The 17,527-nt window shown below is 40.0% G+C and overlaps 1 protein-coding gene across 11 annotated transcripts in view; it reads right to left on the reverse strand.

Annotated features, from left to right (window-relative positions):
* CSNK1G1 (casein kinase 1 gamma 1) overlaps nt 1-17,527 on the reverse strand; it is a 193,361-nt gene that overhangs the window by 25,834 nt on the left and 150,000 nt on the right. For 5 of the 11 annotated variants that reach the window (XM_058294327.2, XM_012528308.4, XM_004466654.5 and 2 more), the window contains one exon: nt 14,404-14,514. The exons of 4 other annotated variants lie outside the window; for them this stretch is intronic. In XM_058294327.2, coding sequence (XP_058150310.1) covers nt 14,404-14,514 — 111 coding nt within the window. Of the gene's footprint in view, nt 1-14,403; nt 14,515-14,982; nt 15,510-17,527 lie in introns of those variants that run through there. 2 more of the 11 variants (XR_011648439.1, XM_058294331.2) reach the window with 2 other exon arrangements.

A 17,527-nucleotide genomic window follows, 5' to 3' on the forward strand; every position in this document is an offset into this window, starting at 1 on the left:
CCACATGATAGGGAAACGGACTTTGGCCCAGTGGTTAGGGCGTCCGTCTACCATATGGGAGGTCCGCGGTTCAAACCCCGGGCCTCCTTGACCCGTGTGGAGCTGGCCATGCGCAGTGCTGATGCACGCAAGGAGTGCCGTGCCACGCAAGGATGTCCCCCACGTGGGGGAGCCCCACGCGCAAGGAGTGCGCCCATGAGGAAAGCCGCCCAGCGTGAAAAGAAAGTGCAGCCTGCCCAGGAATGGCACCGCCCACACTTCCCATGCCGCTGACGACAACAGAAGCGGCCAAAGAAACAAGACGCAGCAAATAGACACAGAAAACAGACAACCAGGGAGGGGGGGGGGGGGAATAAATAAATAAATAAATCTTAAAAAAAAAAAAACAAAAAACCACATGATACCACTTCACACCCACATGGATGGTTCTCATTAAAAAAAAAGCAATATGGTACTCCCTCAAAAATTTAAATAAAGAACTACCATACGACCTGGTAATTCCACTTCTAGGTATATACTCAAAGAAAATTAAAATAGGGTTTCAACCAGATACTTGCACACCAATGCTTATAGCAGCATTATTTAAAACAGCCAAAAGCTGGAAGGAACCCAACTGTGCATCTACAAATGAATGGATAAACCCACTGTGGTAAATACACACAATGGAATACTGAATATTATGGCTATAAGAAAGAGTGGAGTTATGAGACATCCTGTAATATGGAAAAACCTTGAAAACATTATGCTCAGTGAAATAAGAATGGTACATTAGGGCAAATATTGTATATCACTTCAAAGAGATGACTAGAAACAGAAAATTTGTAGAGATGGGAGATTAGACGTTACAAGGAACAGGGAGGAGGGAGGGGAAGTATTTATTTGTTTTGAAAGGAAAAAAAAAGATTCTAATTCACATTTCACCAACAGCACATGGATGGGCCAGCCAACTCTGACATTACTAAAGTTTAAAATTTTTGCCAGAGACTTCCAGGAGGATAGCAGACCAGAAAGACACAGGACTCTCTTTCCTTCCAGAAAAATAGCTAGAGAACAGGCTGAAATGGCCTGGAAAAAGAACTTCTAGGATTTAGGACACCAGGTGAAGGCTGGATGCTGCCCAAAAGAGAGAGGGAAAAAGGAGAGGAACCGCGATGACAAAATTCAAACACTCTGACCAGGCATTGAGCTGAGAGGGCTGACAAAGAACACCATCAGCTAGCAAACCAAGGAAGTGCACTTGAGAAAATTAAAAATAAATAAGAGAGGCTTTTTCTGACCTTTATAACCTCCTTCCCCAAGGCCCTAGGAAGGCGGTCTGCAACCCATTACTGGGTCCAAAGCCCAGTATTGAGCAACTAACAGGAAAAATCCTAATGATCAAGGTCAAAATAAGAATCAAAGAACAGAGAAGTGGATGTGGGTCAAGTGATGGAGCTTCTGCCTACCACACGGGAGGACTTGAGTTTGATCCTTGGGGCCTCCTGGTGAAAAGGAAGAAGAGAAAGCATGCCCGTGAGGCAAGGCAGTGCCGGCGCAAGTGCCTGCGTGGTGAGCCAGTGCCCTGCGCAAGTGAGTCATGCAGCAAGATGACGACACATCAAAAGAGAGACAAGGGGAGAGTCAAGGTGAAGTGCAGCAGAAACCAGAAACTGAAGTGGCACAATTGACAGGGAACCTCTCTCCCCATCAGAGGTCTCCAGGATCAAATCCCAGTGAATCCTAGAGGAGAGAAAATGAGAAAAAAACCAACACAGACAGAAAAAACAGCAGGGTGGGAGGAGGGGAAGGGGATAGGGAAGGGGGGAAAATAAATAAATCTTAAAAAAAAAAGAAAAAGAATCGAAAAACAGTAGTAACACACAGCCTCCCTCCATTAAATCCCCAAAAAAGAGAAATTGAACATTGAGTAAACCACCATCTTAATCAGATGCCTAGCCATCAGCAAAATATTATGAGCCATTCTGAGAAAATGGAAGAGATGACTCAAGAAAAAGAGTATAACAAAGCCCCACAGGAGACACTGGATTTGAGAGAATTAATTAACAAGATGCACACAAATTTCCAAAAGCAAATTAATGAATTGAAAGACAATTTTTTTTTTTTGCTGGAACCAGCAAGATGGAGGTGGAGTAAGGAGCTCCTAGAGTCAGCTCCTGCTACAGGGCAGTTAGTAAACACCCAGAGCTCTCTGGACCTAGCTGAAGCACCTGTTTGGAGACTCCAGGAGACCAGAAGAGAAAGATCCCATCTGGAGAGAAGATTCGTAAGTATCTGCATCTGCAGAGAAGATTCGTAAGTAGAGGCTCCACGCCACGGAGGCCAGTACCCATCCTCCATTGGAGGCACAAGCCGCCTCGGGAGCTATTCTGTGGCTGGAATTGAAAGCTCCATTTCCCAAAAAAAGGGGAGGAAGAGAAGGTTGAGCACCAACTTTAGCAACTGATGAGTAAATTCAGCAGGCTAAAGAATAATCCTAAGAACAACTAAAGTTTGAGCCTGTAAAGTCACAAAGAGGCTAGGAGTCGCAATCTTAACTACGTGCCAGCCGCAAGGGGAGGTGGGGTGGACTGAAAATCACAGTGTGGGTAGGAACCGGCTTCCTTACATCCAGATCAGATTGCAGATCTAGCCTAAGCCCCAGTCCCACCTTGGTAAGGAGGAAGCTGGCAAGGAGGAAGCATCAGCCTCTCCAGGTAATTACCAGTCAAGACAAGAGGCCAGGGATTATCCTACTTTGGCAGTGCAAGCTACCCCAGGAGCTATTCTGTGGCTGGAATTTGAAGCTCCATTTCCCCAAATGAGGGAAGGAAGAGATGGTTGGCTACTGATTAATAAATTCGGCTGGCTGAAGTATAACTCTAGGAACAGCTAGGGTGTGAATCTGTTCAAGTTGGAAAAAGGCTGGTAGCTGCCATTTTGACTCCACTCCCAGCCTGAGGGGAAGCCAGGATCAAAAATCACAGTGACGTAGGAACCAGTTTCTTTTACCCAGATTGGTCTGGAACTATAGTCTAAGCTTCAGCCCCACCTCTGGAAGGGAGGAGGCTGGCGGGCCCCCCCGCCCCCCCCCACCCCCGCAATAGCCTATCCAGGTAACTTCAGGTACCTTTGGCTGGCACAAACTGAATAATCGGAAGTCTACTAGGGCAAATGCGGCCATATTGGACATGTACTGCATAGACTGCTGCCCACACCTGCAGCTCCATCCCTGCCCCAGGCAGGGCAGAAAGGGGCATGAAGCCTCATCAGTCTCTCTGGGCAACTACAGTCTAGGCATGCACGACTTGGTTTATTCCACACAGCTGTGACTCTGTCCCTACCCCTGGCAAAGGAGAAAGTTGGAAGAAGCTTCATCAGTCCCTGGGGCAATGAAGGCAGCTTGAGCCTCCACAACCTATAGCACCAACTACATCCTTGGCTCCTACTGCACAACCAGCAAGGGAGAAAGGGCAGGAAGCCCTAAACTAAAGAGAAAAACTACACCCAGAAAAAATAGTCTAGTAGGCCAGATGCTAAGACACGAACAAAAAATTACAATCCACGTCAAGACACAGGAAGCTATGGCCCAGTTAAAGGAACAAGAGAAGCCTTCAGATGACATAAAGGAGTTGAGACAACTAATCAAAGATGTTCAAACAAATCTCCTTAATAATTTCAGTGAGATGGCTAAAGGGATTCAGGATATTAAGAAGACACTGGATGAGCACAAAGAAGAACCTGAAAGTATACATAATTTCAGTGAGATGGCTAAAGAGATTCAGGATATTAAGAAGACATTGGATGAGCACAAAGAAGAATCTGAAAGTATACATAGAAAAAGACCCTCACATGTATGGTCAAGTGATTTTTGACTAGCTCGTCAAACTCACACAGCTAGGGAAGAACAGTCCATTCAACAAATGGTGCTGAAACAACTGGATATCTATAGCTGAAAGAAGGAATGAGGACCCCTATCTCACACCTCATATAAAAATTAACTCAAAATGGATCAAAAACCTAAGCAAGAACTATAAAGCTTCTAAAAGAAATTGTAGGAAAACAGCTTCAAGCCCTTGTGGTAGATGGTGGGTTCTTAAAGGAGATAAGAGGAGGACTGAGATGGACTACTGATGTTTAATGTATGCAGAAGTTTTAATTAGCTTTAATGCAAAAATGTGGAAATGTAAAGAGTGGATGTTAACAAACAGTGAGTAATACCTAGTGTATAAATGGGGATGTGGCTAAAAATGGTAGACTAGGTATGTAAATGCCAATTGACAGAATGCTAGAGAATATTCTAGGAACTGAACAGCACAGTAAACCAAGAGGTGGATGAGAACTGTGGTTGATGGTACAGATGCAAGAGTGTCCTTTGTGAGCTAGAGCAAATGTACATCACTCCTGCAGGGTGACTGTTGGGAATGTGGAGAAGCATGGGGAAAATACAGCTGGAGTGATCTATGGACTGTGGTTAGCAGTAATAATGTAATATGCTTGCATCTATTCCAAAGATGTAATGTGTTGATAATGGGGCAGTATGGAGAATGTGAGCCAAATGTACACTATGGATGTGGTAACAATCAGATGATATTATTTTATGCATAACAAATGTTCCAACACAGTGTGGTGTGTTGATGGAGGGGTGTTGTTTGGAAGTTCTGCACATGTGCATGATTGTTTTATAAATTTACAACTTCTGTCATAAGAAATACATTTGAAAAATAATACTAGGGTGGGTTGGGAGAAAAACACACCAAATATAAGATAAGAACCATAATTAGTAGTAATAATTTGACAATATTCTTTCATAATCTGGAACAAATGTCTCATGACAATGCAAGGTGTTGGTGGAGGGTTGATGTATGGGACGGCTGTATACTGTTACGCATCTTTGCTTTGTAAGTTCAGAACTTTTATAATACACTTATTGTTCATGTATGTGCATATATAAATGATATAAAGATAATAATAGGGTGGGTCGGGGGGAAATACTTTGGTTAATAGTAATATTTTGACAATGCTCTTTAAGCATGAGTTTAAAATGTTTAACAACAATGCAAGGTATTGATGGTAGGGTGAGTTATGAGAGTCCTGTATGATAGTATGTATGTTTGTGTTCACAACTATTACTATACACTTATTATTTATGTATGTTTATGTGTGAGTGATATACATCAATAATTTTTTTTAAATGAAAAAAAAAAAAGACAATATTGCTAAAGACATCAATTGACACCAAAAAGACATTGAGTGAGGGAACAGAGGTGGCTCAAGTGATTAGATGTCTCCCTCCAACATGGGAGGCCCCAGGTTTGGTTCCCCATGCCTCTTAAAAAGAGGAGTGGACAGTGAGCAGGAACAACTGGGGCAGTGGGGGTCAAAATTAATAAAAATAAATGAGTCCTTAAAAAAAAAAAAGACATTGGGTGAAAACACAAAAAAAAGAATTGGAAATCCTGAATAGAAAAGTAACAGAGCTCATAGGAATGAAAGACACAATACGTAAGATTAAAAAAACACATTAGAGGCATACAACAGCAGTCAAAATGATAGAAGAAAGAATAAGTGATACCGAAGACAGAACAGCTGAAATTGAAGAAAAAAAAGAACACAGAAAAGAATGGAAAAAATTGAGCACAGGCTCAGGGAGTTGAATGACAACCCAAAACGCAACAACATGCATGTCATGGGAGTTCCAGAAGGAGAAGAAAGGGGAAAAGGGGCAGAAATAGTACTTAAGGACCTATGAGGGAAACGGACTTGGCCCAGTGGTTAGGCATCCGTCTACCACATGGGAGGTCCGTGGTTCAAACCCCGGGCCTCCTTGACCCGTGTGGAGCTGGCCCATGCGCAGTGCTGATGCACGCAAGGAGTGCCGTGCCACGCAGGGGTGTCCCCCGCGTAGGGGAGTCCCACGCGCAAGGAGTACGCCCCATAAGGAGAGCTGCCCAGTGCGAAAGAAAAGTGCAGCCTGCCCAGGAATGGCGCTGCCCACACTTCCCGTGCTGCTGACAACAACAGAAGCGGACAAAGAAAGAAGACGCAGCAAACAGACACAGAGAACAGACAACCAGGGGAGGGTGGGAATTAAATAAATAAATAAATCTTAAAAAAAAAAAAAAAAAAGGACCTATGAGCTGAGAATTTCCCAACTCTCAAGAAAGAAATGAACTTACATGTCCAAGAAGCACAGTGTATCCCAATCAAAATAAATATGAATAGACCTATTTCAAGACACGTACTACTCAGAATGTCAAATGTCAAAGATAAGGAGAAAATTCAAAGGGCAGTAAGGGAGATATAAACCATCACATACAAGGAAAACTCAGTAAGACTCAGTGCAGATTTCTCATCTGAAACCATGAAGGTGAGAAGACAGTGATGTGTACAATTAGGATACAGAGAGAGAAAAATTCCCAGTTGAGAATTCTTTATCCAGTGAAATTGTTCTAAAATTATGAAGGTACATATCAAATATTCACAAACCAACAGAAACTAAGAGAGTTGTAAAAAAGAATCCATCTCTGCAGGAAAGCTGTTAAAGGAAACCTTACAGCCTAAAAGTAAAAGACAGGAGAGAGAGGCTTAGAGAGTATAGAAGAAAGAATAGCAGAAAGGATAACCAAAAGAGTAAAAAGACAGGTGAAAATACGATATGGCATATTAAAACCAAAGAAGAAAATGGTGGAAGCAAATAATGCACTTACAGTAATATCATTAAATGTGATTGGATTAAATTCCCCAATCAACAGATACAGGCTTATAGAATGGATTGAGAAAACATAAGCCATTCGTGTGTTGCTTACAAGAGACTCACCTTAAACCCATGGATATGAACCGGCTGAAAGTGAAAGGTTAGAGAAAAATACTTCATGCATATAGCAACCAAAAAAGAGCAGGGGTAGCTATACTAATATTGGACAAAATAGAGTTTAAATGCAAAAAAGTTATGAGATACAGAAGGCCATTATATATTAATAAAAAAGATAATTCATCAGGAAGATATAACAGTCATAAATACCTATGCACCTAACCAGGGTGCCCCAAAATAAATGAGACAAACCGGTAAAACTGAAGGGAGAAATAGCTCTATAATGATCACTGGAGACTTCAACACCCTACTCATATCATTAGATAGAACAACTAGACAGAAGATCAAGGAAACAGAGAACTTGAACAATGTCATAAAGGAGTTGGACCTACAAGACATATACAGAATGATGCATCCAAACTCAGTAGGTTAAAACTTCTTCTCAAGAGCCCATGGAAATTTCTCCAGGATGGACCACATGTTAGGGCACAATGCAGCTCTCAATAATTATAACAGAAGCACCTTCTCAGATCATAGTGGAATGAAACTGGAAATTAATAAAAGATGGGAAAGAGGTAAATTCAGAAATGTGTGGAGGCTAAACACACTCCTAGATAATCACTGGGTCAAGGAAAAAACTGCAAGTGAAATCAGTAAATACATTGAGACAAATGAAAACGAGAACACAACTTATTAAAACTTTTGGGAGTAGAATGAAGGTGGTCCTGAGAGGCAAAATTAGAGCCTTAAACGCTTATATTAAAATGAGAATACAAGCAGACACAGAAGAACACACAGCAAATGGAAAGAGAGTGCAAACAACTGGGGGGCTGGGGGGAAGCGGTAGGGAAAGGAAGAGAAATAAATCTTAAAAAAAAAAAAAGAAGGGGTAAGTTCCAACTGACCCCACAGAAATAAAAAGGATCATATGGGGATATTATGAGAAACTGTATGCCAACAAACTAGACAGCCTGGATGAAATGAACAAATTCCTAGAAACACACAAACAAGCTAAACTGACGCTACAAGAAATACAAGAACAAACCAATCCCATTCATTCATAAATGAATCCATCTGTTTATAAATAAACCCATCCATTTATTTATTTTTAAGATTTTTGTTTTTTATTTCTCTCCCCTTCCCAGCCCCTGCTCTCCAGTTGTCTACACTCTGTCCATTTGCTCAGTGTTTTGTGTCCATTTGCATTCTTGCCAGTGGCACTGGGAATCTGTGCCTCTTTTTCTTGAGTCATCTTGCTGTGTCAGCTCTCTGTGTATGTGGCACCACTCCAGGAAAGGCTGCGCTTTTCTCGTGTGGGGCGGGCTCTCCTTGCACGTGGGGTTTCCCAACATTGGGGACACCCCTGTGTGGCACGGCACTCCTTGGGCGCATCAGCACTGCACGTGGGCCAGCTCACCACATGGGTCAGGGGGCCCTGGGTTTGAACTCTGGACCTCCCATGTGGTAGGCAGACGTTCTATCAGTTGAGTCAAATCTGCTTCCCCCAATCCCATTTAAAACATTGGATCTGTCATCAAAATTCTCCAAACAAAGAAAAGTCCAGAACAGATGGTTTCACAGGTGAACTCTACAAAGCATGAGAAGAATAACAACAACCCTACTTATTTTTTATTTTTAGATTTATTTCTTTCTTTCCCCCTCATTGTTTGTGCTCACTGTGTCTGTTCATTGTGTGCTCATCTTGCTTTTTTTAGGAGGCACCAGGAACCAAACCTGGGACCTCCTATGTGGGAGGAAGGTGCCTAAATGCTTGAGCCACTTCTACTCCCTGCTTTGTTTTGTCTCTCATATTGTTTTCCTCCTGTGTCTCTTGTTGTGCCAGCTCATCGTGCCAGCCCGTTGCATCAGCTCTCTTTCTTGCTCGTCATTTTTAGGAAGTACTGGGAACCAAACCTAGGTAGGCAGGAGCTCAACTGCTTCCCAACAATCCTGTTTGAACTCTTCCAAAAACCTGAAGAGGTAGGAAAATTACCCAACACATTTTATGGAGCCAACATCACCCTAATATTGAAGCCAGGTAAAGATAGTACAAGAAGAGAAAATTACAGGGAAGCAGATTTGGCTCAACTGATAGAGCATCCGCCTACCACATAGGAGGTCCAGGGTTCAAACCCAGGGCTTCCTGACCTGTGTGGTAAGCTGGCCTATGCACAGTGCTGGTGCGCGTAAGGAGTGCCATGCCAGGGCTGTCCCTGGCATAGGGGAGCCCCATGCTCAAGGAATGCGCTCTGCAAGGAGAGTTGCCCTGCGTGACAGCAATGAAGCCTGCTTAGGAGTGGCACCGCACACAGAGAGAGCTGACGCAGCAAGATGATGCAACAAATAGAGACACAGATTCTCGGTGCCATTGACAAGAACACACAGCAAATGGACACAGAGAGCAGTCAATGGGGGGAATTAAGTAAAAGATCTTTTTTTAAAAAAAAAGAAAATTACAGACCAAGACACTACGAGAAAATACAGACCAATCTCTCTAAGCTCTAAGGAACATAGATCCAAAATACTCAGCAAAATACTTGGAAATTGAATCAAACAGCCTATCAGAAGATTTATACATCACAACCAAGTGGGATTTATTTCTGGTATTCAATGGTGATTCAATATAAGAAAACCAATTAACATAATACCCACATTAACAAATTAAGGTAAAAATCAAATGGTAATCTTGATCGACGCATAAAAGGCATTCGACAAAATCCAGCATCCTTTTTTAATAAAAACACTTCAAAAGATAGGCACAGGGAAGTGACTGTGTCTCAATCAGATGAGCTCCCGTCTATCATATGGGAGGCCCTCAATTCGCGTCCTGGGACGTCCTTGAAAAGGCAGGTTTGCCACATGCTGCGGAGCACCGCCCAGCCTGCAGACACCATGGAGAGCTGAATCAGCAAGGTGACACAACAAAAAGAAGGGAAGACATGCGAGAACACAGAAGAGCTCGCAGCGAATGGGCACAGAGTATACAGCAAGCAAGCCACAAAGGGGGGAGGGGAAATAAATAAATGCAGATACGGAAGAACGTATCTTTGGACAGAGAGAGCAGACAGCACACAAAAAGCCATGGGGGGGGGGGGATTAAAAAAAAAAAGATAGAAACAGAAGGAAAATTCCTCAATATGATACTTTTAAAGGCATATATGAAAAAAGCCCACAGCCAACATCATACTCAATGGGGAATGGTTGAAAGCTTTTACTCTAAGATTAGGAACAAGAAAAGGATGCCCACTGTCACCACTTTTATTCAACATTGTACCAGAAGTTGTAGCTAAAGCAATTATACAAGAAAAAAAAAAATTAAAGGCAACCAAATAGGATAAGAGGAAGTAAAAATCCTATTTGCAGATGACTTGATCCTTTATCTAGAAAATTCTGAAATGTCTATAACAAAGATACTTGAGCTAATGATTTCAGCAAAGTGGCAGGATACAAGATCAACATACAAAAATCTGTAATGTTTTGCACACTGGTATTGAACAATCTAAGGAGGAAATCAGGGGGAAGATTTCATTTACATTAGCAATAAAAAGACTCAAATACCTAGGAATCAATTTAACCAAAGTAGTACAGGACTTATATGCAGAAAACTACAAAACAATGCCAAATCAATGAATACCTAAACAAATGGAAAGACAATGTGTGTTCATGGAAATGAAGACTAAACATTGTGAAGATATCAATCCTACCCAAACTGATTTATAGAGTCAATGCAATACCAACAAAAATTCTGACAGCCTACTTTACAGAAATAGGCAATTGCCAAATTCATTAGAAATGGAAAGTGCACCCGAATAGCCAAAAGCATTCTAAAAAAGAAGAGCAACGTGGGAGGAATTTCACTGCCTGAACTTGAAACATAAGCTACAGTGGTTAAAACAATATGGTACTAGCATAAAGATACATTGATCAGTAGAATAGAACTAAGAGTCAGAAATAGACCCTCATCTATATGGGCAATTAGTTTTTTAAAAGATTTATTTATTTATTTCCCCCTCGCCCCCGCCATTGTCTGCTCTCTGTGTCCATTCACTGTGTGTTCTTCTGTGTCCGCTTGTATTTTCATCAGGCAGCACTGGAGATCTGTGTCTCTTCTTGTTGTCTCAACTTTTTTTTTTTTAAAATCCAGTTAACATTTATTGACATCAATTGAGGACCAGGCAATATGCAATAATTTTTAAATGGTTTCCACAGCTCCAAGGACTATCAAATTCTTATTATCCTAAACTGTTATCCTTTACATTGTGTCACCTTGCTCCGTTAGCTCTCCATGTGTGTGGAACCACTCCTGGGCCGGTTGCAGTTTTGCATGGGGCAGTTCTCCTTGCACAGGGGGACCCTTACACGGGGGCATCCCTGTGTGCTCTGGCACTCCTTGCGCACAGCAGCACTGCACATGGGCCTCCTCACCACACGACCCAGGAGGCCTGGGTATCAAATCCTTGGATCTCCTATATGGTAGGTGGACGCTCTATCTGTTGAGCCACATCTGCTTCCCGATGGGCAACCAGTTTTTGATAAACCTACCAAGTCCATGTTAATGGGACAAAACAATCTCTTCAACAAATGGTGCTGTGAGAAGTGGATATCTCTAACCAATAGAATGAAAGAGGACCCACCCTTATCCCACTCCCTATATAAGAATCAACTCAAACTGAATCAAAGACCTATCAAAATATAAAAGACCATAAAACTACTAAAAGAAAATGGAAGGAAACATCTTAAAAACCTTGTGGTAGGTGGTGGTTTCTTTCTTTTTTTTTTTAAATACGTATTTTTTATTAAATTCTTTTTTTTTAAGATACATAAATCACAAAAAAACGTTACTTTAAAAAATATAAGAGGTTCCCATATACCCCACACTCCAACTCCCCAAGTGGTGATTTCTTGAACCTTATACCCAAAGGACACGCAACAAAAGAAAAAATAGATAAATGGGACCTCCTCAAAATTAAACAGGTACCTCACAGGAATTTGAAAAAGAGTGAAAAGGCAGCCAACTCAGAGGTAAGAAATATTTGGAAATCACATGTCTGATAAGGGCAAAATATCCATGATAAATAAAGAGATGTTACAATTCAACAATAAAAAGACAAATGATCCAATTTAAAAATGGGCAAAGGACTTGAATAGACATTTGTCCAAAGAAGAAACACAAATGGCAAAAAAACACATGAAAAAAATGTTCATCATTGCTAATGATTAGGGAAATTCAAATCAAAACTACAATGAAACATTATTTCACACCTACCATAATGGCCACTATTGAAAAGACAGAGAACTACAAGCGTTGGAGAGGGTGTGGAGAGATAAGAACATTTATTTCACTATTGGTCGGAATGCAGAATGGTACAGCCACTGTGCAGGACTGTTTGGCAGCTCCTAAAGAAGTTGAATATAGATTTGCCACACATAATACCACTACTGGGTACATATCCAGAAGAAATGAGAGCAGTGATACAAGTAGACGTCTGCACACATATGTTCATAGTGGCATTACACACAATTGACAAAAGTTGGAAACAACCCAGGTGTCCATCAACTGATAAATGGATAAACTAACTGAGATGTGGTCACACAATGGAATATTATACAGCTGTAAGAAGAAATGAAGTTGTAAAGCATATGACAACTTGGATGAACATGGAGGACACTAGGTTGAATGAAGCAAGCCAGACACAACAGGACAAATATTGTATCACTGCATGACTACGAACGAAATATATTGTATAACATATTTTATGATTTCATTGGTATAAAATGTAAATATCAATTTATAAAGATGAAATTTGATTAGTGCTTATGTAGGGCTAGGGAAGGTATGCTAAGGAGTGTGAAGTTTTCCCTTTTGGAGTAATGAAATAACTGTAAAACTTTTTGTGATCATGAATGTACAGCATTTGTGAATGTAAAAGCCATTGACTGTATACTTTGGATATATCGTATGGTATATCCAATGTATCTCAATGAATGTATCTCAATGAAACTGCTTAATAGATAAAATAAGTAATTATGCAAGAATAGCCAGAAATAGCAGCTATGTACAGCAGGGGAAATAGATTGAGAGGTGAAAAATTTTTCTTGTTCATTTGTCTACTTTTCGTTTATTATTATTATTGAAATAATGAAAATGCTCTAATAATGACTGAAGTGATGAATGCACAACGATGTGATTATAACAAATACCACTGATAGTACACTTTGGATGAATGGTCTAATTTATTAATATGTATCAATAAAATTGATTTGTTAAAAATTTTTTTGTCAATATGATAGTCAAAAACTGTCATTTAAAACACTTTTTAGTGTTTATTTTTATTGACACTATATAAGCACATTGTATAAAGAGTCAAATAATTGTACAAAGATTTTTAGGAAAAACAGTAGTCTCTTTCTCCTATTCCTCCTATTTCCTCCTCCTTTATACTTGATTCTTTTGATTTTTTCCTCCATATCTATAAATAACATGCATTTTGATTTTTAAGTTTTAGGCATTATATTCAAAGGTATATCTTTCCACTCTTCACATCTATTTTAGTTTATACTGCAATTTTGGCTAGATCAATTCTTAATGTTTCTGTTTTTATGACTTAAAAGCTATTCATAGCTGAGCTAGGGAGTGTACCATGGTTACCTTTCGTTCCTCTGTATTGTTCTTTGAATTAATGTATCTTTTAAAGGTTATTTTTACTTAGCTTTTTATATATCAATTGTTAATCACTAATCCTACCTAAATTCTGTCATTTAATGAATAGCTTTTCTCAAGATTCTTCAACATGTCAGTATTCTGGCCATTTCATCACTTGGGTAAACTGCTCTCTAAGCCTCCTGACCACCTATGTCTGGGACAGGCTGCCCTCTTCTGGTGTATAGCTGTTGTCATCCTGGGATCTCCTAACTTAGTCATTATACTAGAGATTCGCCTTGCCTCTTTCCTGTGTTGGATATCCTGTTTTCTAGAACCTATATATTCCTCTTGGTTCAGCCACTCATTTTGATCAAAAAAACTTGAGACACAAGATATTCTTAGTACTAAAGAGAGAAAAGAGAAAAGAGATTCATGATAACTCAAGTGAAATCAGAAATCCATACAATTCCAGGGAGAAAGGAAATAAAATTCAACTGAGAAACAGCTGACATGTACCAATTAACATTTTCCTTATCATGCTCTCAGGCACATATCATCACAGAATGAGTACCTATGTAGGCCTATAGTCCTCTATCAAAAATACTGATTTTTGCCTTTTAATATCTTTACAGTTAATAGACTTGGCATAGAATAACATGCTTCGACCTTGATGTTTTTTTATGGCTTATCACTGGGTGGATCTAGACTGTAGAACTAGGTTAATCAGAACTCAGGATCAGAAATCATATGGATGTTTCTTAGTCAATGACACCAACCAGAAATCATCTCAATAAATGACTCTTATGCAAGTCCACCTAGGCAGAAAATTAGCATACAGATATTCAGTTGACTACAGAAGCAACTCACCCTTGCTATAGGTTTCCAATCTAAAGGAACTGGAGTTTCTGAAGCAAGCCAACATTCTACCAGCCAAGCTGGGAAGGCCAGGAAAAGGCAATAAAGGCAATACCTGCACTGATCCCCCATGGCGATCTGCAGCCAAGTGAGACGTCAGGTACGAGGTATTGGTCTGCCGGCTGGGCTGGATTTCCCACTCTCCTCGGCGCTCTGACGATGCAGTCTGCTCAGGCATTAGGAAGCATGAGAGCAAGATATGGAAGGAAAGGTGAAGCCACGGCAAGCAATAACATAATCAAGTATAATAATGTGCCTTAGGGCTTTGTTTTGTTTTGGATTTTGAACTAAGAACTGCTGCAAAGCACTGAGAAAAAGTTAGCGTGGCTACATTCATTTCAGCCTAATCAGCCAATTCATGGCAGCCTGCAGCACACAACCCTCATCCAGAAACAGCAGAACAATGATCACCAAAAGAGGGGGAAACACCAAAAGCCAGAATCCCTTTTAGTTTCCATATTAGTTAAGTTTCAGTAGCTACCAAGCAGATCAAATTCAGAATGTTAAGACTGTTTGACAGAGGAACAATCATACTTACAAATCATTTCGTTTATTTAAAAACCTATCTGAACTGATAGTAGTAAATACAGAAAATTCCTGGCAATAGGAATCAAGATAATTTGCTTTTTATTTAAATAGGGAGCCCTCTACTCTCAACATTAACCTCCATGAGACTTTCCACTGAGCTAAAATGATCAATAGCAGTGTTGAAATAAGCTTTCTTCCCTAATGGAATGAACAAAATATATCTCTTCAAAAGCCAGTTCACTTGTCAAGAATATGAAAAGATGGGAAGGCAAAAAATAAGTCTACAATGTTTTCCTGATTCCTTTAATTAACAGCCTCTAGTTGGGAATTAGAAAAAGATTATTAATTGACTGTTGACTACTATGAAGCATTTTCTTCTAGAAAGCAAAAGGCAGATCCTTTACCAGCAAAAGGAGGACTTTCAATTCAGTATCTCTTTGTGTTCTGCTTTCACCTCTGCTGTTATTCATGGCTCTCTTCATTCCTCCTTTACCTGTTTTTTAGATCTCACACTATTCTGATCTTGCTCATAAGTGATTTTTGTTCTGAAGAATCTGTTTAGGTGCCTCTTCCCCTGTGCCAGATGGCTGAGGTGTTAACATCATGATGCTCAGCTGTAACAGTCCTAAGGTGCTACAAAAATGAAAAATGAGTAATTGGAAAGGCAGCAATGAAAGATTAGTAAATCAAATTTTAATTGCTGCTGATATAAACAGCAGTAGGGGTTAGGATGGGATATTGCTGCTCTGCATGAAAACCAGTTATAGATGCTATAAATCTTAGAAATGTGTATACTTATAAATGTTGTATTCTACAAAAAAGAAAAGGAAGGGTGAGAAAGTAATGGTTTGAGGCTCTATATATTCACTCTTCCCCTTCTGTGTTTCATTGACAAAGGTTGTTTAAAGTCTACCCAGAAGTCACTATAACATGACAAGGCTTTTACCATAAAAAACAGAGCCTCATACACCAGTTACAACTTAACTCATTTTCTTTATTAATGGAATATGAAGTCACATGCATAATAGACTTGGCCATGTTTTCTCTGATATTCCTCAAGGAATGAGGATATTGTATAAGAAGGCAGCTGTATTAATTTCCTATGCAATCTTAGAAAAGAGTGGTTTGGTTTTATACTGCTAGTCACATCAGAGAGAATCAAAGCTTGCCAAAATAATCCCGCCTCTAATTACTTCTGCCAACAGAAGAGGTTTGGATGTTTCATCTTCCAAAATAAGATTGTGATAACATAATCATAACTATTTTATAAACTTATTGACAGTTTCTATATCTGTAGAGTACTCAACAACCAATCTACTTTATTCTCACTATTAGAGATCCAGAGAATAAATCTGGTCTAATTTCAGAAGTAACAACTATAACTAATATCTATTAGCCATAATTTCTTTAGCTCTTTTTTTGTAATATTTATGTAGAATAGGTTCCTAAACTACTATATAGAAACTATCAGTTCTCAAAAAATTCATAAGCTTAAAAAATACTAAGTTATGAGCCACTTAGTGTTCTTTTGAGTTTATGATTCATGTTCAATGCAATTATTTCTCTCATGAATGCTCTCTGTTTTACATTTGTTTTTAAGGCAGATAAAATTGAAAATAGTAGAAAACGCACATACAACACTCATATGCTTTGAAGGTTAAGAAAGCCCTGGACAAGCTGATCAACAATTAATACATTTTACTGAAATACACAGCAGACTCTGATTGATCTACTGCCTGATATATAGAATGGTTTACTTTTTTAATATTCATTCTAGCTAAATAATTTGTTGGTAGAATGAAGACTTCAGATTAAATGAAAATAAAACATTTTTCCAAGGCCCAAAGTCATATTCTATCTCCATACCTGAAACAGTATCTTTTAAAGAGAAAAAAGTTAACTTTCCAAGCTGCATCATAAATGCTTCCTCTGTTACAGAGGAAGAAAACACCACACCATACCACTGCCCTCCAGTGCCTTCTTTCTTTCCTATTTAAAAAAAAAATCATAAAATTTATTGATCCCTCCCCACCCTCTCATTGTTTGCACTTGCTGTGTCTGCTTGTCTTCTCTTTTTTTAAAAAAGATTTTATTTCTTTCCCCTCACCCCCCATTCCTCCATTGTCTGCTCTGCATCCATTCGCTGTGTGTTCTCCTGTGTCTGCTTGTATTCTCATTAGGCAGTCCCGGGAACCAATCCTGGGACATTCCAGAGTGAGAGAGAGGTGATTACTCTCTTGCGCCACCTCAGCTCCCCTGTTCTGCTACATTTTCTTATTTTCCCTCTTCTGTGTATCTTTTTGCGTCATCTTGCTGCACCAGCTCTCTGCGTCAGCTGGCACTCCTGCCCAGAGCCACATTCCTACATGGGCCAGCACTCTGTGTGGGCCAGCTCACCAAGTGGGCAAGCTTGTCCTCACCAGGAGGCCCTGGGCATCAAACCCTGGACCTCCTACATGGTAGACGGGAGCCCAATTGGTTGAGCCATATCTATTTCCTCATTCGTCTTCTTTGTTTCTTTAGGAGGCACCAGGAACCGAACCCAGGACCTCCAACGTGGGAAGGACGCACCTAATGGCTTAAGCCACCTCTGTTTCCCGCTTTGTTGTGTCTCTTGTTGAGTTATCTTACTGAATTAGCTCACTGCATCT

Source organism: Dasypus novemcinctus, chromosome 3, assembly GCF_030445035.2.
Source record: "Dasypus novemcinctus isolate mDasNov1 chromosome 3, mDasNov1.1.hap2, whole genome shotgun sequence".
In the NCBI taxonomy this organism is placed as follows: Eukaryota; Metazoa; Chordata; class Mammalia; order Cingulata; family Dasypodidae; genus Dasypus; species Dasypus novemcinctus.